The sequence below is a fragment of the Mus caroli genome, unplaced genomic scaffold (genome assembly GCF_978045245.1).
Source record: "Mus caroli unplaced genomic scaffold, Mus_caroli_1 scaffold_12, whole genome shotgun sequence".
NCBI classification, from domain to species: Eukaryota; Metazoa; Chordata; class Mammalia; order Rodentia; family Muridae; genus Mus; species Mus caroli.
The window spans coordinates 20,731,443-20,758,564 of record NW_028227267.1 but is presented as its reverse complement, the minus strand read 5'-3'; the positions used below and the strand labels follow the sequence as shown (position 1 = coordinate 20,758,564).

General features: G+C 40.8%; 1 protein-coding gene across 10 annotated transcripts in view; it reads right to left on the bottom strand.

Annotated features, from left to right (window-relative positions):
- The window catches only part of Erc2 (ELKS/RAB6-interacting/CAST family member 2), an 864,340-nt gene that overhangs the window by 582,131 nt on the left and 255,087 nt on the right, over positions 1–27,122 (bottom strand). For all 10 annotated transcript variants that reach the window (XR_015044606.1, XR_015044607.1, XM_085828472.1 and 7 more), the window contains one exon: positions 21,766–21,840. Coding sequence is in view for 8 of the 10 variants with exons in the window: in XM_085828472.1 (XP_085684598.1) it covers positions 21,766–21,840 (75 nt within the window). In the remaining 2 variants the exon portion in view is untranslated. The remainder of the gene's footprint in view (positions 1–21,765; positions 21,841–27,122) is intronic.

Below are 27,122 nucleotides of genomic sequence, written 5' to 3'. Positions count from 1 at the left end.
TTCTGCCCAGGTTCCTCCAGGTTTATCACCTATAGCCATCAGTTCTTGTTATGACTAGGATTATAGAGGATGGTTCAGCTGGTAATGTGCTTTCCATGTAAGCAGGAGGGCCTGATATTGGACCAGCAAGCATGGTGGCACACACCTGTAATCCCAGTGCTGGAGAAGCACAGACATGAGGCTCTTTGGAACTTGCTAGCTAGCAAGTCCAACCTCATTGGTGAACTCCAGGTTTAGAAAGAGACCCTGACTCAAAATATAAGGTGGAGAACAGTCAAGAAAAACAACAGATGTTCTTCTCCAACCTCAATATGTACATATATGAGCACACACACATACACACAATTATATGACTTAATAAAATAGCAAACCAATGATTTGGATTTGTCAAGGGAAAATAGTCTTCTCTTCTACCTGAGATAACATGTCTCAATTTAAAATAAGGAGGACTAAACATTCATATTACCATAGCAGCTTGTGTGACTCATACACCACCACCAACTAAGCTTGGTGGCACTTGCCTATAACCCTTAAAACAATAAATAACCCTCCAGTCACTGAGACAGGAGGATTACCAATTCAAGGCTGGCTTGGGCTGTGTAGACAGATATAGGGGAAGGGAAGTAGTGAGTAGTGTGGAAAAGAGGAAAAGGGAAAGAGGAAAAGAAAGGGGGTATATAGAGGGAGGGTAGGACGGAGGGAGGGAGGGAGGTAGAAGGGAGGACCTGAAATAGCTAGACCATTACAAAAACAAAATAGACTCTCGTCATCCTGAATGTACCATCGAGCCTTAGCTGATACCTTCTCAACAGCCATGAGATATGATACCCACAACGTTCTGTTTTTATGTGAAAGTTTTGCTATAAACCTTAATACTATTTTAAAGTACTAAGGGGGGGGGGGACTAAAACTTGCTTGTTTCTGGTCCCTATTAGGGGAAACGTTCGATCTCCCATAAGTTATTTCTGCTTGTACATGCATAAACTAGTGCTTGTAAAATTTTATACAAAGTGTAATTCAGAGTTTCCATTTAATGATTTGAACTAAAGACCATTTTACATCCATCAACCAAAATAAGTGCCTGATGTCCAAATAAAATTTAAGCCACAAGACTATACTCCTAGCAGCCATTTACCCATAGGCTTATCGTGCTAATTCTTAACTGAACCATGAATATTAGCAACGGCTACTGAGTACCACTGGAGCAACAGAAATGCTAGCTTAGCAGAGATATTTAATAAGTTTCTTTTAAAAAAAAAGAATCTAGAACTGTCTAAAATAGGGATGCTTCCAACTGATATGAAACTTAGACCCAGGGAGTCTCTCACACACCATCCATCCAATAAATGTACACTGGACATCTATTGAGCACCAATCTCTTTCCCAGGCATGTAAGATACCAGGTAACTCTAAACAAGACTCATGAGCATCCTTCTCTTAGAGGAAGGGTATAGTCTAGAACTTCGTTACTCACAGAGGAGCCTCCAACGAGCAACAAGGGAGTCACCTACAGTCTTTACAGGCATACAAGATCTTTGGCTCCAACTCAAAATTATGAAATCATAATCTGCCTTTTCCCAAGGTCCTAAGGTCATGCCAGTGCCCTATAATGACTGCAAAGGCCGACCAGATAAGACAGACTGAGAGTAACCAATACAAAAGGACCAAAGCAACTTAGTGGATGAACATACATAGATAAATACAAACCAACTTTCAAAGACTGTTCAAGTTGGCACCCAGGAGCAGCAATCCTGTGAATAGCCTGCCTGGAGCAGCTATACCAGTCAGAACACCATTCTAACTTTCTGTATTTCTCAAACATTATGTTCCCCTTAAGCAGCAAGAAACAGATTTCAATTCCTCTCTAGGAACTGAAGGCTGAAATGGCAAGTGGGTGGAACATTTAAAAAAGAAATATCAGTTAGTCACAAGAAGTAACAATTATGTGATTTCTGAGCATAGCAATGTACTTTCCTTTGAATACAGTGGGAATGACACATTTCATTTTAATATCACGACAAGATAGAATTTATAAATGGTTTTCACAGAGCAGAGAACTCACCCTGGCCACATATTAGTATAGAGGCATTGATCAACAAACAAATGGCCAAACTGGCTTAAAGAAGACATGACCTGATGCTCAGGAAACAGACCTACATAATTGTATTATGTTTTATTTACAATAGATTTCTAAACTCTTATTACTGGATACCACAGAGGTTTAAGACTGCTCAACCTTGAAAAGTCATTTACTTGTAGATATAAGCAGAGCAGAGAAGCCTTGAGTCTTAAACTAGCTGAGTCTCATTCGACCTCCAGAAGGACCTACGGTATGACCATGGTCATGTAAGACCCAGTCAAGTCCTCTAGAAGGAATTCGACTTGGGCCTATTACATATTTGGAGAAAAAATGTGTACAGAGAAACCAAAACAGTTCATCATCTTGGTCCTTATCAAACTATGAACAGACAGTAATCTAGATTAGAAGATGACAAAGAACAGACCAGGCTGTAAATGACACTTGTATGTTTATCTCTTTATATAGGTATCTACTTCTTCGTGGAAAAAAAAATGTACAAGCACAGAATCAGGTTAGATCTGAGCCAATCAAAGGCGAATTGGCTGCATGTCACAGTGTCTACAGTGACTCATCCTAGAAACCTGTGCTCTGGACGGAGGTCTTCATGCTACCCTGGCCCTGATGTGCACAGTCCTGATATCAGATCATGAGGACATTGTGCATCTCTTGTGTTAGTAACTAGATACCATGTGGCTTTTGAAAGGATAGCCTCTGTATATGAGTAACTAGATAGCATGTGGCTTTTGGAAGGATGGCCTCTGTATATGCATTTGTTATTGTTTTTAACTGACTTAAGTATAACAGAACAAGCTAATGAGGTTTGAGGAGATGGCTCATCTATTAAGCCTATTTGTTGTTCTTGCAGAGTACCTGGGTTAGATTCCCAGCACCCAGGCTCACAAGCATCTATAATTTTCACAGGTATGCATATGTTACATATACACACATGCAGGCAAAAATACTCATAACCATAAAAAATGGTTTAAAGGGAGAGAGAGAGAGAGAGAGAGAGAGAGAGAGAGAGAGAGAGAGAGAGAGAGAGTGTTAAAAACCCAATCTGCATAAGAAGGTAAAAAGTAACTATCAGAAGCCACAAAACTAATTGCAGATCTCAACTCTGGCTTTCAAATTTTGAGGTGACATACCCAGCATCTCTGAACTTAGCACATGCTAAGAAAACCATAAATGTCTTTAATGCTTGGGAAATATTTCCCATGCACTACTGCCCAACAATCCACCATCACAAGTAAACAGACACCAGTCACCACAGTCACCACGCCACACCACTGTTGTCTCTGTTCACTCTCTAGTTCAATAGGAACACAAGCCAAGATGGCAGCTTCTATTTCTACTGCACCTTGTCAAGCTTAGTGAGAATGTTCCTAACCTTGGCACGAGAAGGAAATAGAGGACAACATGGAAAACCTTTAGAATAGTAAATACAGTGGAAGCATCGTCTGCTTAGCTACTGCTTAGGGTTTTGTTTCTATTGCTGGGGGGCTACTGATAACTTATTTTCCTATGGGGAACTGTATTTCCCTGGCCTTCTTGGTTAGAGAGAGTTTTTAATTGTTTGTCCTTGCCCAGAGTCAAGAACCATGTATCTCAAGACTCAGCCACAGACCCAGGGGTGAACTTGTAACTCTAGTAAGGCCAATCAGGATCTTTTAAGGAAATGACATAAATAGATTTGAGATGTAAACATTCTCTCCTTTTCTGAGCATCAGGAAATGTGGGTGTATGTATGACATTGACAACAGGCGATGAAAACCTGCCAATGACAGATCTTAAAATACACTGAACAGCGAGACTGGCTGGATCGCCAAAATGTGTAACTGAGGTTTCTGGGACTCTACTTTTCCTGACCAATCTAAAGACTGGCTTCAGAGAAGGAGTTCCACTTTAGACACTTGGCCTATTCATAATCTTCCACCCACACAGCACTTTTTTTTCTGAAAATCACAGAGTAAATTCAAGAGAAAACAGTGAAGATATAAGGGAGAGATTTAAGGGATGGAAAGGTTTTAGAAACTTCTTTCAAACAAGTGCACATGCAACACATCACACACACACACACACACACAAAGAGCATTTGGATGCTAGATGCCCATCCTTTGTGAAAAGCAGTAACAAAATGTGCCTCCATAATGCAGCAAATGCATTGCAGGGAGGATAAAACATGGGTACCCCAGTCTCCTCTATTTCTTCTCCAAGCCTCAGAAAAAAGACTGGGTGAAGATGCTCTCTGGCCATGCAGCCAATCTGAACTTATTCTTCATTATCATTTTAGCCCTAGCCATGGCTCTGGCTGGAGCAGAGGCCTCCACAGGATCTCTAAAACATACCACAAATCTTCCTGTGTTCAACCAGCTTGTTTCATGGAAAAAGCAAAGGCAGCAGAGGAATTCAGCCCACACCATTACCAGTGTGGCCTGATGAATGTGGAAAGGGAATCGTGCCTTAGAGATGAGGCCTATGACTGCCGGTACACTGTCATTACCACAACTTGAAAGGGGAAGTTCACATGAGGCCTGTGGTTGACTTCTCAACCCAACTGGTAGGGTTGTATGCCAGGAGGGAAATTGCAGCCCTTAAATAAACAATAGGCTAGGCACTGCAACAGCAATGGAGCAAGCAGTGGCTACTGGTCTGGACTGTGCTGACCAAGACACAAAACAAAAAGCTAAGATTTCAATACTATAAGAATGTCACCTCAACTCAGACACAACAGAGACATCTTTTGAGAATCCAAATTACCAACACAAAGCCTCCAAACTTGGTAGAATTTTTAAAGCAGGACATTTAACTCCAACCTTTTTATTTGCCAGATGAGACCAGTGAGAGGCCGAGCAGGGTCTGGCCAGATGCTTGGGAAGCAAGGGATGGAAGTCACCGGTCATTTATTATAAACCATCATGCTCTGATGATATGATCTGCTTATTTTTTTCTCCACTGGTTTCTCCTTTCAAAGACATTTGAAAGTCTTTTCAACATGCAAAACATGACGATGTCTCTGTCAAGAGAAAGCTTATTTAACTCTGTTTCTCTGGAAGTCTGTGTCCTCAAGTGTAGCATCTTAATTTTTTTGCAGATAAAATTCAGTTCCCAGATTAAAAGGGAATGGATTAAAAGAATAAGATTCCTTGAGTATTGATTCAATACCAGGATTTCCACTGGAATCTTCATAATCCAGTCAAGGAAAACAAGAATAATATTTGAATGTTTTACGATGGTCTATTATTGATGATAGGTATCTGTTAGAAAATGTTTGTACCTATTTTACATGCCATTTCTTTGGAATATTTTCCCCAAAATCTTTGTCCAACATTGGTAAGTAGAACCCCTTTATGTTAGAGCAGCAGCATCTTGGTAATCCAGGAGCTTGAGGTAGAAAGACTACTTGAGTCTACTTCAAAATCTGTTTGGTAATCACATTGGGGCACCTTCTCTAAGAGAGTAGTAATACATCTCTACCCCTTACATTATAAAGTTATTAAATAAAGTAAACATTAATGCTTATCATACTGATCATTCCTTTGAAATATCCTTCTTTAAACTTAATAACAACTGAGAGATGAGATATAATACATAGAACCTAAAAATCATCTATTTAATTCAATGGTCTCTGTCAGCATTGTTACTATCTAACTCTAGAATATTTTCAGGTCTTCAAAGCTCTGTACCCACTAGCAGTGGCTTATAAGGCTCTTTTCCCCATAGCTACTGGCAATTGCTCATCTTCTGTCCCTAATCTGTCCATATTGGGCACTTCACATGGTGAGAATCAGGTAACAGGCAGTCTTTTGTGACTTGGCTTCCTTTATTTACAATAATATCTCCACAGTTCTCTGGGTTGCTGTATGTGTCAGTAATTCATTATTTCTTCTTATTTACATTTCTCTAATGATGCCTAGGTCCCTTTGATGCTCATATTGGCTACCTGATTATCCTGTCCGGAGAACATCTGTTTAAGTCCTCTGTCCAGTTTTTGATTGTGTTACCCATTTCACATGGTTTCACTTTTTCTTCCTTTAAGTGAGTATTTTATACAAAGGTAGCATACATTTCAAGTTACCCAGCTCATGTGATTTGCCCCACCTATGGTGGCTTATCACCAAGTGAGCCCTGACTAGGCATATGCCAATCAGCTCACACGTTTAGGCATGAGCACTGGTGCCAAGGTATTCTTCCCTGACTCCTGGCCATTCCTTGCCTACACTAAATTAGCCACCATCTGGCTATTTCACACCATTAATTAGTTTTGACTGACACAAAGAACATCATGTTGTTCATGCTCTTTTGGATCTGGATTCTTTCAAATTGTTTTGTGGATGTTAATTGTGTTGTTGCATAGAGCAATAGATCGCTGCTTCTTGCTATAGAGCTTTCAGTGGAATGAATAGCCTATGTCTTGTACAATCATTGTTAAGAGCTAATTGTAGATCTGAGTTTGTTAATGTCATTGTAACTGACATTCTTCTATAAATTTCATTTCATAACTGTTAATAGAAGATTGACTTTAAAATATGAACCAGACATTTGGCTAAATGTTAACATTTTAATCTAAACATACACACACACACACGTTTGAGATTCCCCGTACTTATAATCCTGTTGCCTCTAAATTTTAAAAAAGCTTTTATTTATTTATTTCTAATTCTTAGACTTATAATGTTGAACTCCTGAGCAACAGATACTCCTACTTGTTCCCGGTACTATGGTGAAAGTGGTCACGTGTTGGTGTGAAATATACTTGCTATAGCTTTCGTGTAGTTCCTGGATTAAGACAACTCTCCACTTGTAATCTCAAGATGTTTCCGAAGGAGTTATGTCCACCCAAGGCTTTCTCTGTGTCTACTTAAGTCACCTCATTTTTCTCTTTACATTTTGCTTTGGAGAATAACACTGATATTCAAATACTAGTACAATTCTGCAGTTTCCCTTGCCATTGATCATGGTGTTCGTTTAACTTAGATAATTCATAGTGGTGTTTGTTCAGACAATTACTTCCAGTGCTTTGATAAGGCCAGGCAGAAACATGGAGCTTAAGTGGAACTCATACAGGGCAGGCACTTCACTCTTCCATTCCATTTAGAAATACTTTTCCTGGCTCCAGAGTATTCTCCACACCGCAGGACCCCGGGATCACTTCGGGATCACAGGTGAGTGAATCGCAACATCAGCTCCAAAGAATCTTGGGAGGGTCTTGTGCCAGCAGGAACAGGGACAAAGGAACCCTGCATGACCAGAGGCTCAGATACATTCCAGTTGGGGTCACCCCTGCCATCTTCCTTCTGAACCCGCCAGAGGCCACCAGGGACCCTAGAGTACTCTCCATGCCACAGGACCTCAGGATCACCTTGGGATCACAGTAGGCAGAGCTGAGACCTAGACCCCTGGGCACCTTCCTTGCCAGAGGAGAGTTGGCCTACAGGGAGGGCTCTGACCCAAGGACTCAGAAGGTGGATTAGAGCTCCAGACTTCTGGACACCTGCCTTGCAAGAGGAGAGCTTGCCTGTAGAGAGTGTTCTGACCACTGGAACTCAGGTGAGAGTTGGACTCCCAGGAGTGCTGACAGAGGCTAACAGAATCACAGGAGGATCAAGCTCCAGCCAGAGACAGCTTGAACATTAACACCAGAGATTCCCAGATGGTGAAAGGCAAATGTAAAAATCTTACTAACAAAAAACAAGAACACTGGGCATCATCAGAACCCAGTATGCCCACCACAGCGAGTCCTGGATACACCAACACACCCAAAAAGCAAGACGCAGATTTAAAATCATATCTCATGATGGTGGTAGAAGATTTTAAGAAGGGCATTAATAACTCACTTAAAGAAATACAGGAGAACACTGCTAAACAGGTAGAAGCCCTTAAAGAAGAAACACAAAAATCCCTCAAAGAATTACAGGAGAATACTGCTAAACAGGTAGAAGTCCTTAAAGAAGAAACACAAAAACTCCTTAAAGAATTACAGGAAAACACAACCAAAGAGGGGATGGAATTGAACAAAACCATCCAAGAGAAAATCCAAAGGGAGATAACGCTGGAGATGGAAACTCTAGGAAAGAAATCAGGAACCATACGTGCAAGCATCAGGAACAGAATACAAGAGATGGAAGAGAGAATCTCAGATGCAGAAGATTCCACAGGGAACATGGACACAACAATCAAAGAAAATGCAAAATGCAAAATGATCCTAAACCAAAACATACAGGAAATCCAGGACACAATGAGAAGACCAAACCTACGGATAATAGGAGTAGATGAGAATGAAGATTTTCTACTTAAAGGGCCAGCAAATATCTTCAACAAAATTATAGAAGAAAACTTCCCATACCTAAAGAAAGAGATGCCCATGAACATACAAGAAGCCTATAAAACTCCAAATAGACTGGACCTGAAAAGAAATTCCTCCTAACACATAATAATCAGAACAACAAATGCACTAAATAAAGACAGAATATTAAAAGCAGTAAGGGAAAAAGGTCAAGTAACACATGAAGGCAGGACTATTAGAATTACTCCAGACTTCTCACCAGAGAATATGAAAGCCAGAAGATCCTGGACAGATGTTATATAGACACTAAGAGAACACAAATGCCAGCCCAAGTTACTATACCCAGCAAAACTGTCAATTACCATAGATAGAGAAACCAAAGTATTCCATAACAAAACCAAATTTACACATTATCTTTCCATGAATCCAGACCTTCAAGGGATAATAAAGGGAAAAGACCAACACAAAAATGGAAACAACACCCTAGAAAAAGCAAGAAAGTAATACTTCAACAAAACTAAATGAAGACAGCCACAAGAACAGACTCCCAACTTTAACAACAAAAATGACAGGAAGCAACAATTACTTTTCTTTGATTTCTCTTAACATCAATGGACTCAATTCCCCAATAAAAAGACATAGACTAATAGACTGGCTATACAAACAGGACCCAACATTTTGCTGCTTACAGGGAACCCACCTCAGGGACAAAGACAGACACTACCTCAGAGTAAAAGGCTGGAAAACAATTTTCCAAGCAAATGGTCCGAAGAAACAAGCTGGAGTAGCCATTCTAATATCGAATAAAATTGACTTCCAACCCAAAAAAGACAAGGAGGGGCACTTCATACTCATCAAAGGTAAAATCTACCAAGATGAATTCTCAATTCTGAATATCTATGCTCCAAATGCAAGGGCAGCCACATTCATAAAAAAAAAAAAAAAACTCTAGTAAAGCTCAAAGCGCACATTGCACCTCATACAATAATAGTGGGAGACTTCAACACCCCACTCTCACCAATGGACAATCCTGGAAACAGAAACTAAACAGAGATACATGGACACTAACAGACGTTATAAAACAAATGGATTTAACAGATATTTACAGAACATTTTATCCTAAAACAAAAGGATATACCTTCTTCTCAGTGCCACATAGTACCTCCTCTAAAATTGACCATATAATTGGTCACAAAACATGCCTCCACAGATACAAAAAGTATTGAAATTGTCCCATGCATCCTATTAGATCACCATGGACTAAGGCTGATCTTCAATAACAGCATAAATAATAGAAAGCCAACATTCACGTAGAAACTGAACAACACCCTACTCAATGATAACTTGGTCAAGGAAGAAATAAAGAAAGAAATTAAAGACTTTTTAGAGTTTAATGAAAATGAAGCCACAACATACCCAGACTTATGGGACACAATGAAAGCAGTCCTAAGAGGAAAACTCATAGCCCTGAGTGCCTCCAAAAAAGAAACCAGAGAGAGCATACACTAGCAGTGTGACAGCACACCTAGAAGCTCTAGAATGAAAGGAAGCAAATTCATCTAAGAGGAGTAGACAGCAGGAAATAATCAAACTCAGGGCTGAAATCAACCAAGTGAAAACAAAAAGAACTATTCAAAGAATCAACCAGAACAGGAGCTGGTTCTTTGAGAAAATCAACAAGATAGATAAACCCTTAGCCAGACAAACTAACTAGAGGGCACAGAGACAGTATCCTAATTAACAAAATCAGAAATGAAAAAGGAGACATATCCGGGCATGGTGGCACACACCTTTAATACCAATACTCAGGAAGTAGAGGCAGGCAGATTTCTGAGTTCGGGGCCAGCCTGGTCTACAAAGTGAGTTCCAGGACAGCCAGGGCTATACAGAGAAACCCTGCCTCAAAAAACAAAAAATAAAAAACAAAAAAAAAAAAAAAAAGAAAAGAAAAGAAAAGAAAAGAAAAGAAAAGAAAAGAAAAGAAAAGAAAAAAAAAGAAAAAAAAAGAAAAAGGAGACATAGCAACAGATCCTGAGGAAATCCAAAACATCATCAGATCCTACTACAAAAGGCTATACTTAACAAAACTGGAAAACCTGGATGAAATGAACAACTTCCTAGACAGATACCAGGTACCAACATTAAATCAGGATCAGATTGGCAATCTTAACAGTCCCATTTCCCCCTAAGGAAATAGAAGCAGTCATTAATAATCTCCCAACCAAAAAAAGCCCAGGACCAGGTGGGTTTAGTGCAGAGTTCTATCAGACCTTCAAAGAAGACCTAATTCCAAACTCTCCTCAAACTATTCCACAAAATAGAAACACAAGGTACTCTACCCAACTCATTCTATGGAGACACAATTACTCTGATACCTAAACCACACAAAGATGCAACAAACAAAGAGAACTTCAGACCAATTTCCCTTATTAATATCGATGCAAAAATATTCAATAAAATTCTGGCAAACTGAATCCAAGAACATATCAAAATGATCATCCATCATGACCAAGTAGGCTTCATCCCAGGGATGCAGGGATGGTTTAATATACGGAAATCTATCAATGTAATACACTATATAAACAAACTCAAAGACAAAAATCACATGATCATCTCGTTAGAATCTGAGAAATCATTTGAAAAATCCAACACCCCTTCATGATAAAAGTCATGGAAAGGTAAGGAATTCAAGGCCCATACCTAAACGTAATAAAAGCAATCTACAGCAAACCAGTAGCCAACATCAAAGTAAAGAAGAGAAAGTAAAGGAGAGAAGCTGGAAGCAATCCCACTAAAATCAGGGACTAGACAAGGCTGCCCACTTTCTCCCTACCTATTCAATACAGTACTTGAAGTTCTACCCAGAGTATTTCAACAACAAAAGGAGATCAAGGGGATACAAATTAGAAAAGAAGTCAAAATATCATTATTTGCAGATGATATGATAGTATATATAAGTGACCCTAAAAATTTCACCAGAGAACTCCTAAACCTGATAAACATCTCCAGTGCAGTAGCTGGATATAAAATTAACTCAAACAAATCAGTGGCCTTTCTCTACACAAAGGATAAACAGGATGATAAAGAAATTAGGGAAACAACACCCTTCACAATAGTCACAAAAAACATAAAATACCTTGGTGTGACTCTAACTAAGGAAGTGAAAGATCTGTATGACAAGAACTTCAAGTCTCTGAAGAAAGAATTTGAAGAAGATCTCAGAAGATGGAAAGATCTCCCATGCTCATGGATTGGCAGGATTAATATAGTAAAAATGGCTATCCTGCCTAAAGCAATCTACAGATTCAATGCAATCCCCATAAAAATTCCAACTCAATTCTTCACTGAATTAGAAAGGGCAATTTGCAAATTCATATGGAATAACAAAAAACCTAGGATAGCAAAAACCATTCTCAACAATAAAAGAACCTCTGGGGGAATCACCATGCCTGACCTCAAGCTGTACTACAGAGCAATTGTGATAAAAACTGCATGGTACTGGTACAGCAACAGACAAGTAGATCAATGGAATAGAATTGAAGACCCAGAAATGAACCCACACACCTATGGTTACTTGATCTTTGACAAGGGAGCTAAAACCATCCAGTGGAAAAAAGACAGCATTTTCAACAACTGGTGCTGGCACAACTGGCAACTATCATGTAGAAGAATGCAAATTGATCCATTCTTATCTCCTTGTACAAAGCTCAAGTCTAAGTGGATCAAAGAACTCCACATAAAACCAGAGACACTGAAATTTATAGAAGAGAAAGTGGGAGAAAGCCTTGAAAATATGGGCACAGGGGAAAAATTCCTAAACAGAACAGCAATGGCCTGTGCTTGTAAGATCAAGAATCGACAAATGGGACCTCAAAAAACTGCAAAGCTTCTGTAGAGCAAAAGATAATGTCAATTAAGACAAAAAGGCCACCAACAGATTGGGAAAGGATTTTTACCAATCCTAAATCTGATAGGGGACTAATATCCATATATACAAAGAGCTGAAGAAGCTTAACTCCAGAAATTCAAATAACCCCAGTAAAAAATGGAGTACAGAGCTAAACAAAGAATTCTCAACTGAGGAATACCAAAGGGCTGAGAAGCACTTGAAAAAATGTTCAACATCCTTAATCATCAGGGAAATGCAAATCAAAACAACCCTGAGATTCCACCTCACACCAGTCAGAATGGCTAGGGTCAAAAATTCAGGTGCTGGCGAGGATGTGGAGAAAGAGGAACACTCCTCCATTGCTGGTGGGATTGCAAGCTTGTACAACCACTCTGGAAATTATTCTGGCAGTTCCTCAGAAAACTGGGCATCGTACTACCAGCAGATCCAGCAATACCTCTCCTGGGCATATACCCAGAAGATATTCCAACTGGTAATAAGGACATATGTTCCACTATGTTCATAGCAGCCCTATTTATAATAGCCAGAAGCTGGAAAGAACCCAGATGTCTCTCAACAGAGGAATGGATACAGAAAATGTGCTACATTTACACAATTGAGTACTACTCAGCTGTTAAAAACAATAAATTTATGAAAATCTTAGGCAAATGGATGTATCTGGAGGATATTATCCTGAGTGAAGTAACCCAATCACAAAAGAAGTCACTTGATATGCACTCACTTATAAGTGGATATTAGCCCAGAAACCCAGAATACCCAAGATACAATTTCCAAAACACAAGAAAATCAAGAAGGAAGACCAACACATTGATACTTCATTCTCCCTAGAATAGGGAATAAAATACCTATGGAAGGAGTTGCAAAGACAAAGTTTGGAGCTAAGAGGAAAGGATGGACCGTCCAGAGACTGCCCCACCTGGGGGTCCATCCCATAATCAGCCACCAAACACAGACACTATTCCATATGCCAGCAAGATTTTGCTGAAAGGACCCAGATATAGCTGTCTCCTGTGAGGCTATGCCAATGCCTGGCAAACACAGAAGTGGATGCTCACAATCAGCTATTGGATGGATCACAGGGCCCCCAATGGAGGAGCTAGAGAAATTACCCAAGGAGCTGAAGGGGTCTGCAACCCTATAGGTAGAACAACAATATGAACTAATCAGTGCCCCCAGAGCTCGTGTCTCTAGCTTCATATGTAGCAGAAGATGGCCTAGTCGGCCATCATTGGGAAGAGAGGCCCCTTGGTCTTGCAAACTTTATATGCCCCAGTACAGGGGAATGCCAGGGCCAAGAAGAGGGAGTGAGTGGGTAGGGGAGCAGGGCAAAGGGAGGGTATAGGGGACTTTTGGGATAGCATTTGAAGTGTAAATGAAGAAAATATCTAATAAATTTAAAAAAAAAGAAATACTTTTCCTATGATCTATCTAATTCCTTCCATAAACTTTGGTATATTTCTCTGAAGATAGCATCTGGACCTACAAAATTTGCGTTTGGGTTCAGAGCGGTTTTGTTGACTTGGTGGTGAGTTTTTAAATGACATCATCATTGTCTTTAGACTCTAGGACTCTTGGATATTCTATTTCTACTCACACAGTTTTGGCAGGTTGTATTTTTAACAGAATTTAGTCGTTGACCTAAATTTTTGATTTTTGTTATCATGGATCATTCATTAAATATTCCCCTGTTTATTTTTTAAGGTTTGGACTGGTGTCCCCATTTCTCCTGCTTTGGTTGTTTGAGCCATCTCTTGTGTTGCCGAGGCTTCTAAGCAGGATCTGGCATTCTTGTGAATCTCTTCTGACACTTGGTACTTGGCTGTGGTGTCCCTAACTAAAAAAAGGCTGACGTCTTGCTTCACTAATGTTGACTCTTGTTTTGTTTGTTTGTTTGTTTGTTTGTTTGTTTTTTCCTTCTACTTCCTCTTGGTTTTTCTTCCTTTGCTTCTAGGCTTAAAAAGTCACCTCTGGAGCACCTGTCTGGCCTGGTCTTCCCCATACATTCCTTACACTTGTCAGGCCTCCTTGTCTTTACTCTCAAGGTCCTCTCTGCTTACAACCTATAACCCAGCCCATTCATTTTCACAATTGTTCCAGTTTTCCTAGGCTGACCTCTAAACGTCACTTTTTCGAAAAAGCATTCCCTCCACCCTACCCCACCCCCACCTCATTTGCTATCCTCTGGGTTCCCATAGCCCACTCTTAGCTATGTAACCTGGGTGTCTACTCCCTTCTATTAGCACCTGATTGTCTTACAGTTCAGGTTATTGTTTTATTTTGTTTTGTTGTTTAAGATCCACCATATAGTACTGTGTACAAAATAACTGTTCAATAAATACAGGCTTGTGTGATTCAAATTCAGGAGTGATATTTTCACAACTAACAAAGTTAACAACAGTCATTGTCAACTCTCAACACAGTCAGACAATTAGTCTCAAGTACATCATAGGAAGTATTCCAGCAAGAAAGGAAAAATGCTGTAATTTTTAAACTTTACTTGGTCTAAAGACAACTAAGTATCACTCATAGCTACACTGAATGGGACATTTTGATTTTTGCTTTTTTTGGATGTCACTTACAAACCACAATTTCCCCCTTATTTAAGAAAAATAGTTAAATGGGACAGAAAAGGTTTCCAGCTGTAAGATGAGAAGATGAAAAAATTTCCTATGGGGGGAAAACTAAGCTACAGGATAATTCTAGCATCATAAAGGAAGGGAGCCTGTTTTCAAAGGCTTTTCTGATTGAGTTTAAGACCCACTCTACAGGAGGAAACATATACCTGGTACAGTAAATATAAACAAGAGCCCATACTGGGAACTCATAGGCACCAGGGGTGACCCTACTGTCATTAGTCTGCTAAACAGACATAGTATCAAACGGCCCTCTGCCTATGCCTCTCTTCCTCAGCCCTTATCAGAGAAGTCTCTCTGTGCAGTAGATGGTGGTTAACACAAAACCCAGCACTGGCCAAAGTGCACAGAATAAGTGTTGACAGAGTATTATCTCATATATGAAAAATCTATACCATCATATACATATACATAAAAAGCTCAGAGGCTATATCAGGGCCAGAAGGATTTTAAGATCTAGAGGTCAGGGGATCCCAGAGCAAAATGGTCTTCAGGATAACAGGGCTGCTACACTCAAGAACTGACAGTGGCAGTGATTTCCTGCATAAGTCCCCAAAGGATGAAACCACCAGTCCGGAGGGGTAGGGATTCACATGCCTCCACCCTAACTGAGGAATCATAGAGAGTGAGGCTCTCTGAGGGAAGAAGGGTTAGTTTTCTTTAAGGGTGCGGCCTCCGCTAGGTCAACAACACATCAGTGGATGGCCACACATCAAGGAATAGATGGGCAACACAAAATGCACTGGGCTAATGAAAACCATAAAAGACATAAAGTAGACTGTGGTGGGAAGATGGGGGATTCTGGGAGGAACTGGGGGAGCTGTGGAGAGAGAGTATATGGTCAGAATTCATAAAAACTCTAAAAAATAATTAGAAAAATATGTTTAAAGGTTTATTTTATTGAAAATGAAAACAGGGCTTTGCAAGCCTGAACTAGTCATGCCCTACTGTTTAAAAAAGTAAATAAATAAAAATAAAAAAAACTTCACAATCAATAAGACTCGGAACTCAGAGTGGGACGCAGGATCCATGCTGACTACGGGGAGACATATCTGAAGGCCAGATAACACCTGCATAGTGAATCACTCCTGCCTCACGCTACCAAGTAGAGTACTGAACCTTTGCAAACACACAGCCGGGCTTCTCCAACACCCAGAGCTGACTCTGCTCTTCTTAGATGCAAGTCTCTGCACACTTACCCAAATAAGTGCTGAGAGAAAAGCAAGTTGACCCATGAGCTAGTAAAACTTGAGTAGGGAACGCTGGTGTGACTCGGGGGAGCACTCGTCCAAACCCTTCCTGCCAACCTGCTAGCTGTAAGCTTATGCGCCAGTTGCTTATTTTCTTGAAACCACAGCTACATCATCTGGAATGGAATCATGGTATCTATTGCCAGGCTTACAGAGACTGACTAATTTCTATACGTGGGAGGAGAGTTTGCTGCTGGCATAGGGAACCCTTTGCTTAGCGATGTTACTGTTTTATTACTCTAGTTTATTACCCATAAAAGGACAGGGACATGTTTGTTTGCATGTTTGCTGGACATTTACTTTATTTGCATCCGCCACTGGGGATCAAAGCGGGGTGTCACACACGTGCTGTACCATAAAGCCACACCCTGGAAGGTCATAGACAAGCCTAGAAACCTGTGCAATCTTCCTGGGAATGCAGCATCCTGGGAGAAGAAATTCCTTTAATGAAGATCTTAAACTGTCCCAAAGATGAATGAAATAAACCTGTATAGCATCTGGAGTCAAAAACAGACAAACAAACAAAACAAAACAAAACAAAACAAAACAAAACAAAACAAAACAAAACAAAACAAAACAAAACCTGATTCAGTTCATGAGAGTTATTGGGCTATGGTTGAACCAGGTTTGGATACCTATACACTATAGATCCAAATGAATTTGATCAAGTGTTAAGAGTCCTCTTAGGGGAACCTGAAACCACCTTCAGGGCAGCATCACAAAAAAGAGCCAGTCATGGGGACAAGGTACAATGTTCTATGTTAATAAGAGAAGCCATCATCTGTCCTGAGTCACAGCTAAATGTAGGTATGTCCTTCTGTGAGGCAGGGGAGCCACTGGGTCATCTTAATGAAGCTCATTAGTGCTGCTTCTTGCTTCGTTTCACCTGTTTGAAATAGCCTTCAGGTATAAATCATACTCAAGAGGAATGGCCCATAGGACACTGCCTCTGCTGGCCACATGGCTATATAATTGAAGGTCCGTGCTCCAACATAAACTCTATATTGTGGAGACAACATGCCCCTGGCTTCTTAATCTTCTGCAGTTGACAAGGTCATAAGATCAAATGTAATTTCTGAGATTTTTATTAAATCTCATCATTCAGGAATATTCATTTGGTAAAATCTGGTGAAATGGATAATTTTTTCTGTTCTAGCAAAAAGTTGATTTTTTTCCTTCTTTTGTGTATATGTATAGACATGCATGCATATGAGAGCGGGTGGGTGGGCGTCTGTGAACACATCTATGGGGATGTTCATGCAATGTATACCTACTGAGAGGCCAGAGATCCATATCTGGCACCTTTCTCAATTCATTTTGCTACTCTAGTGCCTTGCACGGCTCACAGAAGGATGTACCCATGTTCTGCTGTGACTCACGGCAGGGGCTGGCTTCTCTTACTAATTTCATGTTTTGAGACAGTTTCCTCACTGACTCCGGAGCTCACCAGCTACCTCCACATGTCCAGTGCTGGGATTTTAGGCTTGTGCCGCCAAGCCTGGATTCTTATGCTGGTGCTGAGCTGAAGCTCTGAACTCCGGTTCCTGTGCTAAGCTAGAACATCTATATGGCAAGCTCATTCTTAGCCAATGCATCTTCCCATCCCAGAAAATTGTCCTTGTCCATTATCAGATTGACTATGCTAAGCAGGTGAGGGAAGCCCAGGCCCTCTGCAGTCTGAGCTGTTAGGTTGGTGTGAATGAAGCTTTATATCCCGTCTGAGGAATCACCAGTGCTCCAACATTGGTTTATTTTCTGAATTAAAAGCAAAGCAAAGAAGCAAAAACAGAATCTTTTCTCTTCCCTGGCTTCTGGGAATTTTGAAACTGTTGTAGCCACCTTCCTCAGACAGGCCAGAAGCTGCCTGAAACTGGCTCTCATGGAGAAGGACAAGACAAAAACCAGATTGACACAAAAAAAAGCATGTGCTGATCCTTCTTGAGCCCCTGGATCAAGGGGTGCCTGGAACCGTAGTCTGTTTTGGTTTGGTTTTTATTGCTTTATTAGTTTTATTGGTTTACTTTGTTTTCCAGTATAAAATGCCAATAAACTTCCTTTTGACTTCAGCAACTCTGAATTAGATTCCCATTGGCTTAAAAGTTCTAACCAAAAAAAAAAAAAAAAAAAAAGTTTTGCCAAGAGCTAACAAGTATTGCCATTCACATAATTCATTTTCTTCTTACTTAAAAAATTGGATAAAGTTTCTCAATGAACTCAAGAAAGTGAAAGCTTTGGGCAACATGCTCATATTGTGTCAGATATACTGAAGTCAGGTTAAGAATACACTCTTTCAAAGGCGTTAGCATTAAGTAGGGAAAATGAAAGAGAGCAGGCAGCTCTCCAGCAGAGGGGAAAGGAGTGGAGAAAGCCCCTTTGGCCATAGAATCAGCAAAGGGGCTCCAAGAGAAAGGAATTTCTCAGAGAAGTGCACACAGTTTCCCACATACAGATGTGGGGCGTACCTGCCAGACCAAATCAGGGCCAATTTTAAAACGTGGAGATTCCTGCAAAAAGATAGATCGTCAGTGACATCATTCTCTTCTATTCCTTTTACTCAGCAGACTTTTGCCCAGGATCAACTAGGTGCTGGAAGGTGTATCTGGAGAGGGCCGTCCCCTATCGGGATACAGGTCCCTTCTCCAGGACCTGCAGAGACTTCCACACAGATCAGCAAGTCTGTAGGGCACACAGAGTTCCCAAAGAGCAGTGGGCTGAAACTCACACAAAGCTTGAGAGAAGCAGGATTCTGCAGACCCTCGCAGCGAGCCCCTTTGCAGAGCTGATGCAAATGTTTGTGGAAACAAATGGAGTTCAGAACTTCTCCCTGAGTTTCCCTAAGGATCAAGGGACAAGTATGGAATATCTTGTCAGCTCTAATTTATGTCATCTTCCTGAAACTAGGGGGCTCATAGAGAGGCTTTTCTGACCTTCTGCACAGGGCATAATGGCACATGGAACCCTGTTATTTGGGAAGGAGAGACAGGAGGATCAGGTGTCAGTTCATGGTCATCCTTGGTTACATAGTAAATTTGAGGTCAGTATGAGAGATGCATGACACACGAGACTGCCTCCACAAAGCAAACTATTCCTTTTATTTAACTTTAGATTTGGCAAAGCACTAGTTAACAATGGTGATTTTTGGCCAAAACCAAGACAAAAAGCAATCTCAAATTCCAAGCTCTGAGTTTAAGTTCTGTTCAGGAGTCCCCTCTAAGGCTTGTCCTGTCTGGGTTCCCAATACTTACTCTAATTTTTTTTTTTTTAGACAGGGTTTCTCTGTGTAGCTCTGGCTGTCCTGGAACTCACTTTGTAGACCAGGCTGGCCTCGAACTCAGAAATCCACCTGCCTCTGCCTCCCAACTGCTGGGATTAAAGGTGTGCACCACCACTGCCCAGCCTCCCTCTAATTTTTAATGTACAAACTTAGATGAGATCAGAGCCTCCATTATAAGTACACATATGGTGTAGGAGATAACCCTGCACCAAGAGCCCCTCTAACTCACATCAGGTGTGTGGAATTTAGATGCTAATTGGACTAGATTTCTCTATGGATAAAATAGAAGACAACATTCCTACGAGCTTGGGGGGGTGCACAAAAGGACAAAAGAACTGGGCTCTGTTTCCTGGGACATACATTGATCTTTATTTATCCTAAAAATATGATTCTATACCTACAATCAACATCACCAACATCCACTGAAGAAAACTTTCAGGCTCAGTTTGTAGAGAATATAATAAATATAGAGAATATTTATCTTAATCTCTTACATTCTATGCTTTCCCAGTTAGCCAGATAGAATGAAAGCTCTTTACTTACGTTTTTGTCTTATAATAAGATACGAAGCTACAATAGTAAGTAGAATAAAACAGAATTTCTACTTTAAACAGTCAACAAAAATTTATCTGTCTTTGAATGGTGATATCTAACAAAGAAACATCATTCATACTTGGCAAGATGACTCTCGAGAGGTTTCTAGAATTCCCTTTTTCTTTATTTAAAGGAATGGACATTTAGAAATCGATTATATACACTCTCTTCCATATTTCTTCTTGTGTTGACAACTGAGGCAGTCAGTATAAAGGTAAGTATAAGGGAGGCTGAACCACACTTATAAAACGAAAAGCGACTCCTTTCAGTTGCTCTCTGTCTCTGTCTGTCTCTCTCTCTCTCTTCATCTCATGTGAGTGAGTGTGTGTGTGTGTGTGTGTGTGTGTGTGTGTGTGTGTGTGGATGTTTTGGTTGGGTTTATTTTTTCCCCCTTCAATCTAGTTTCACGTTTGGCTACAATGTGAAGAGAAGTTGAAATCCCAGCCACAAACAACACTGCTTTCTAAGTACAGAGTTAAGTTTCCTTTCAAAATAAATTAAAGTTACACAGATGAACAATACTTAAGCTAGTATTAATCCTTACTGCCTAATCTTATTAGCAGTTCATTCAAATGATACTTTCCAAACCAGCCAGTGTCTCCCGAGCCCCTCATTCAGGCACGTGACCTGGAGATGTGGAGTTGTAAAGTCATTGTCTTAGACTGTTGCCACCAAACCAAATCCTCTGGTAAAAACACTGCCATAGTTAAGAACAAACCCTCAAGTCTCGGTTATATATGCTACACATTCAACAGTCCACGTAAGTTTTTCTCTAGGGCTTGGGAACATTTAACACACAATTCAGAGTCACGCACTGTGACACATGAAGATGTGTGATCTATGGGCAAGCCTCGGGATTCACACAGGCTAGTGGGGTCTGGAAATCTCTGAGTATGGCCTCAAGTATGGATTCTGCAGGCTGTAGATCTACTCATGCTGAAAATATTTGCTCCCTAAAAGAACAATTTAAATAAAATTATTTATTCTTAAATTAAATATTTTTTATCATTTGTTTCCTTCTAGCAAAAAGAAAAAAGAAAAGTGGAAACAGAGGAGTCCAAACATCTAGACTTTAACAAACCAATGTTACATTTACATCTGCTTCTTGATCATAGACCAGGTGTGTCCATCCCCACCGATTTGAATATCCTCACATGCCCTAAACTATATACAATATTCCTAGAATAGTTTCTGTGTCTTTCAATAGTATTTCTATACTTTGCAAGTATTTAATAAATTATTCTTACTTCCAGACTGGCTAAGGAGAAACTACTGGAATTAAAAGGAAGTCTCGTTCTTTGAAAAGTGAGTACTGGGGACGCTGGAGTTCCCAGATTTAATGTCTCCAGCGCATCCCCATGTCAAATCCTAGTTTTTCAAGGGTCTCTCTTCATTATAACTGTGGGGAGAGGGGGAGCAGAATTACTTGATTTAGAAATAAACATTTGTAATGCTCAAACAAAAGAGCCCTTAAAGGCATCAGTCACTTTGTGGGAAGGAGCCCGGCTCCTTTTAAACCAAGGCTACTGAGCCCTTTATTCTTTTGCCTGGAAAAGCTCTTTAATTAAAGGGACAATAAAAGAAATTCACTAAGAAAAGCAAAGAGATCGGGAGGCAAAGCAAGCACCCTGCATGGTGCCTGGGTACAAACACTGGATTCATGCAGATGTTTGTCAGTCACTATCCAGTCACAACAAACTCCCAGGCACAGCTGGCTTTGACAAACGTGCTTAGCTCCTACCTTCATTTCGATGACAGTCTGGAGAGCCTTCGTCTTGGCTGGCTCCGGCTGAAGTTGGCTTCTTCGGTGCAATTCCTGGGGAGGAACACGATAGAAGTAAGCCTGACGGTTCATCCTTCTGTTATACCATGACCTTTACACAGCTTCTACACAGCCCACCAGGACCAGGTTCCCTGTATGTAGACATAAACAAGCCACAGGTGCCTCTTCCCCCACACTCCTCAGCATCCCTCCTGCCTGCAGCCTGTGTTCCGGTGAAAGGCTCCTGGCACATGCGCTATTTCTGAAACTTCCATCAATAATTAATGTCAACTGTGACAAAGCCAGAAAGTGTTCATAGTCCAAACACTGTTCAACACGGGCTGGTGCCCAGCCTTCGAATCATAATTTACAAAATTCTATTACTCTGTGCTCCCAGCACAGGCACAGCCAGGAGACAGAGGAAGGAAAATGACTAACGTGGCTGCAAATCTGCTGCTCGCATGGCATTTTGCTACAGAAGCAGGTCTGCACTGAGCGATTTAAAGCCATCTCGGTACAACCGCGACACTTTGGGAGTGCTCTGGTGAGTCCCTGTGAATCTCTCGCTTATGGTTTTACACTTCGAGTTCTTGCTCAAAAATTACATCCGTGGGTGATATGCTTACAGATCATGATGCCAAGAAATTAAAATTGGCATCAAAATCAACTGTGCCCAAGGAGAGACAAAACTGGTCAAACCCAAAACTCCTGGAAGGCTGAGATTCTCTTAGCTAAAGAGCAAATAGCACCGTTACGATTTTAAGCTTGAAGCTTTCCCCCTGCCGCATGCCTCTCTTCAAAAGAACCATTTGCCAAGACTTTAAAAAGTCACCTTAGGGGAGAACACCAAGGTTTGCTCATGTCATAATTTGATTTTCTTAACAAATGTCAACTGTTTTGTGCAAGTAGTTACCAGAAGGATAAATCCAGGAGTCGCATATGCAGGCTGCTGATACAGGCCATTTATAAAGATTTCAGTAAGATTTATTTCTGGTTCCAAAAAGCCAATTGAGAATCAATATGGAGTACCTCTAGGCTTTTGAGCTACTGTTCTATAAATGTTAATGTTGTAAAAAAACTGGGAAGGAGCAATATAATTTCAAGCTTTTCCCATGAGGCCATTTAAAATGAACTACTTATCAGCATTTCTGTTTACTAACACCACCATTCCCTAAAGACAGGGCACAGTGATGTAAAAACTGTTAGAAAAACACATTCCACACTAAAAGATAGCCCTATCCAGGACAAGATAAGGACTGTGTAACTTTTATCAGTACCATCCTTTGGTAATCTTTTATGCCAGTGACCAAGAAATCCTGTCTGTGTGCCAAAGACCAGGCTGGGTACTGCCCATCACCACAAAGCTGAGCTTGCAGTCCTGAGACCTGTAACCCACCCTCAACACTCGGAGCAACATAAACCACCTGTCTTATGTCAGACTGTTTCTCAAACTCAGATTTAAAAACTTTCCCCTAATTATTAAAGGTGCTCACACATCAGTTGCCACCTTTTCTTCTGGCAACACAGCCCTGAAGGGATAGGGTCTAGAGCAGCTGATCCTATCACATGAAGAGAGAAACAGAAAGATTTTCTCAGTCCGTAGGGGCTTAGGACTAAAGGATCCGGTAATGTTCAGCTCCCTGGAGGCAGCAAGGGTTTTTGAAGGCTTTTGAAGGACCGACCTTATAGAGAGTTGTCTTTTATTCAGCATCTACTGTCTGTGGTACTGCTTATTTCTTGAATGCCTCAGCACTACCAAATGAGGAAGGTGACCTAGATAGAAAATGAGTCCAAGGTGCTCCTGGCAAACGTTTAAGCACTGGCATCCAACATGGCCCACTTTAAGCCACCTAACTGGTATCATTTAGAGGAAGCCCGGAAGTGTTGTGGCAGGGACACTGTCTAATTGGTTCTCCAATGCTAACCAACCATTAGAATCTTGGTTCTGAGTGTGACAGTGTGAGAGGCAGCAGAACCTTAGATGGTGCCCCAAAGTGGGAGCAACTGACAACTAGGAACACGGTGTTCAGACAGGAGCAAGTACCCCTTGTGGGCCCTTGTTTTGGCATGTTTTCCTAAAAGGTCACTACAAGAGCAAGCTTGTCCTTCAAGCACTTTGTACATGACCCTGTCCCTCTCACATGCACCCTCATCATGGGACAATTCTTCAAGACATGATGCAAGCAGGAGCCTCCTGGGGCTCAGAACTGTGTGTTTAAAGCATCTCTTGTCTTAGAATGTACCTAGTACAGGTGTTTTGTCTTAGAGTAGAAAACCCAGAAAGTATAAATAGGATCTCATAGAGCATTTTCTAAGACACTGAAATTTTAAAAAAATGTAATGACCTAATGGTCAATGAGTGAGGGAATTATTAGTTTATTATAATTTACTTAATTCTGAGTTTGTATATTTAATTGAAATAATTTCAACATCCAGCTTTCATGGGCCACAGCCAACCTGGTTCCATATATCATGCAGTGAATCTCACACGAACTTCAACCTCCAAAGAAAGCAACTTAATCCTATGACTGCTTCCAACATTGCTGCAGTTCTCCAGACCAATCAAATCTCAAAGATAAGAAAACACTAAGTCATTCCTCAGAGCTAGTCCATATTGGTAGAAAAAAAAAATGGACTTTGCAGGTCAGCAGTTCTGACACCAAGTAGTGTCAAGACAATCTTTAAAGAGGGGGAGAGATGGCTCAGTGGTTAAGAGCACTGGCTGATCTTCTCCAGTGTTCAAGTTCAATTCTCAGCATCTACAGGGTGGCCAACAATTCTCTGAAACTCCAGTTTTGAGGGATTCAATGCCCTCTGCTGGCCTCTGTTGGCACTGCATGCATACAGTACACAGATACACATGCAAATAAAACATTCATACATAATAAGATAAGATAAATGTGCACCCCTGCGATCTCTAGGACTTAGGAGGCTGAGGAACGCTGGTCCACAGAGCAAGACCCAGCCTTTTAAACAAAGAAAAGCAGAGAAATGATGGTTTCATTCCACAATCGATCCTATCCTAGAATAAAAACTCTTCAGACAACTCGAGGAAAACAGGTCTAAATAATCACGAAACAACAAATCAATGGAGCTAATTTTAAAACCACAGAATAAAGGTATTTGTGCTCGAATTTCTGCCAAACATGAACATAGTAGAATAGATATACATTTTTTTTAAAAGCTAAAGATGTAGAAAAAAATCTTACAAAACAAAAAATGGTTCTTGCTCTAGTCAGCATACCTCTGACATGGTAAATAGTAGCTCAGACTCCAGACTGGATTGTGCCTGCCATGTCACTCCTTAAAAAAAGAACGTACTTGGGAATTGTAATTCTTACCCTCACTGTAATTCTTACCCTCACTGTGGTCTGCCCATCAAGACTTCAGTTTGTAAAGATCACCTCGATCCCTGGGTGAGCCCTAGATAGGAAACTCTTGTAACCTGTGTTCAGAGTGCACAGAGCATCTGAAGGACCCATCTTAGTGATTCATTTATCTTTCAGATTCTGGAAATGCTCGCCGTGCCTTGGCAGGAAGGAGCAATGATCCCGCCCTAAGATCTGGGCTCCTCTTCCATAGTGCAGAGCTGTTAGGAAGCTCCCTGCCACCACATCACATCTAAACTGATCTTTCTAAACACTGGAACTTGGACAGAAGTAAGAAGGCTCTCCCAGACAAACTTCTAAGCTACTCCTAGGCCTCCCTCCCTTCCTATCTGTTAATCCAGAGCGAAAGGACTCATATGGCCAGAAAGATGGCAAGGCCTTAGTGTAAGAGAAGCCTGAGTCCCTGAAACATGAATTGAACATTGATTGAATTTTGAAATTCAATCAAAAGTGGAAAAATGATTCTGAACAGCTACAGCAAAGGAGAGTGTGAGTTAACAATACACTCCTGTGAAGATAAGCCTTGGAACTGCAGGCTTTACCTAGAGAAGCCCCAGCTTCTCTGCCTCAGCCTCTACAATGGCTGCAAGGGAAAGAAACGCCTTATCAATCCTGAGCTGCTTGCTGCTTGGAAATTGCTAGAGACTTTAGTGTGTGATTACATGCCCAAGTTTTTCCACCTAGACAGTAAATGAGTTCGCTCCTGGATGCTTGAAACTATCCCTAACTGTCTGCAAGATGCACCGCCAAACATCTGAAATAGCAAGTGGCTTTCCCTGGGAGAATTTGATGTTTCCACCTGGTAAAAAGGAGCACAAAGTTTAGCTTAAGTACACTTCAACTTAAGGCTTTTCTGGGTCAAAGATCTCTACACGAATTGAAATTGAAAATTTAAAAGTGTGAATTCTCTCAGAGTGAACACACACACACACACACACACAACGGTGTGTAGTGCTTCATTGATTCACAGAGCCTGGATTGGAATTTTACTTTTGAACCAGGATTTGGGGCTAAAAGCATCCATGAAACCTTTTGCTCAAAGAGCATGCCATTTAGAGTCAGACATCAGGACCTTATATCCCCACCCAAGGAACTGGGCACATCCCTCCTCCTCCCCCTCTCTGAACCAAAAAAAAAAAAAAAAAAAGCTGCTTTCTGGGCGTGAGGAGAAGATAGAGGAACAGTGCCTTCTAGCCTGAGAACAGTGCTAATTTAATAGGCAGCTGACTAAAATGCTAATCTCTGGCCAGAGTGTCTAGTCACACCAAGTCTCAGTTTTAAAAAACAGAAAGAAAAGAGAAGGGGGAAAAAAAAAAAAACACCCTGGCAGTGCAGGTCCAACTGTCAACCTTTTCAGGTGATCAGTCTGGAATTATACCAAGAGTCTAGAATTCTGACCATGAAGTCTCAAGTGGCTCACTGATGTGACATTTCTTGGCACATCAACTGGAAAAGTGCTTATTTCAAAAACATGAGGACCAACCCAATTCTAGCTTCCCAGCATCCACATGAAAAATGGGAGTGACAGTAGACATCTGTGACCCTAGCACTGTGTGTGTGTGTGTGTGTGTGTGTGTGTGTGTGTGTGTGTGTGTGTGTTTATACACAAATGGGAGAATGGGAGACAGGAGAATCCCAGGGGCGCCCCCTGGCCAGCCAGCCCAATGAGCTCCAAGTTAAATGAGAGGCACTGTGTCTAAAAATAAGGTGGAGAATGGAAGAGAAAGACAAGTGAAGATATAGTGTTATCTTCACTAGCTACCAAGATGAGCCTGGCAATACAATGTCCATAGATATCACACATGTTTTCCTCAGAGGACAAGGAAGAAAAAAAAACATTCAAAACTTAATTTCCTTCTCAAAGGTAATTACTATTTTTATCTGGTTCTATCTTACATGCTTCTGGAAGTCTATGGTATCAAGTCAACACAATTTAGTGCTATTACA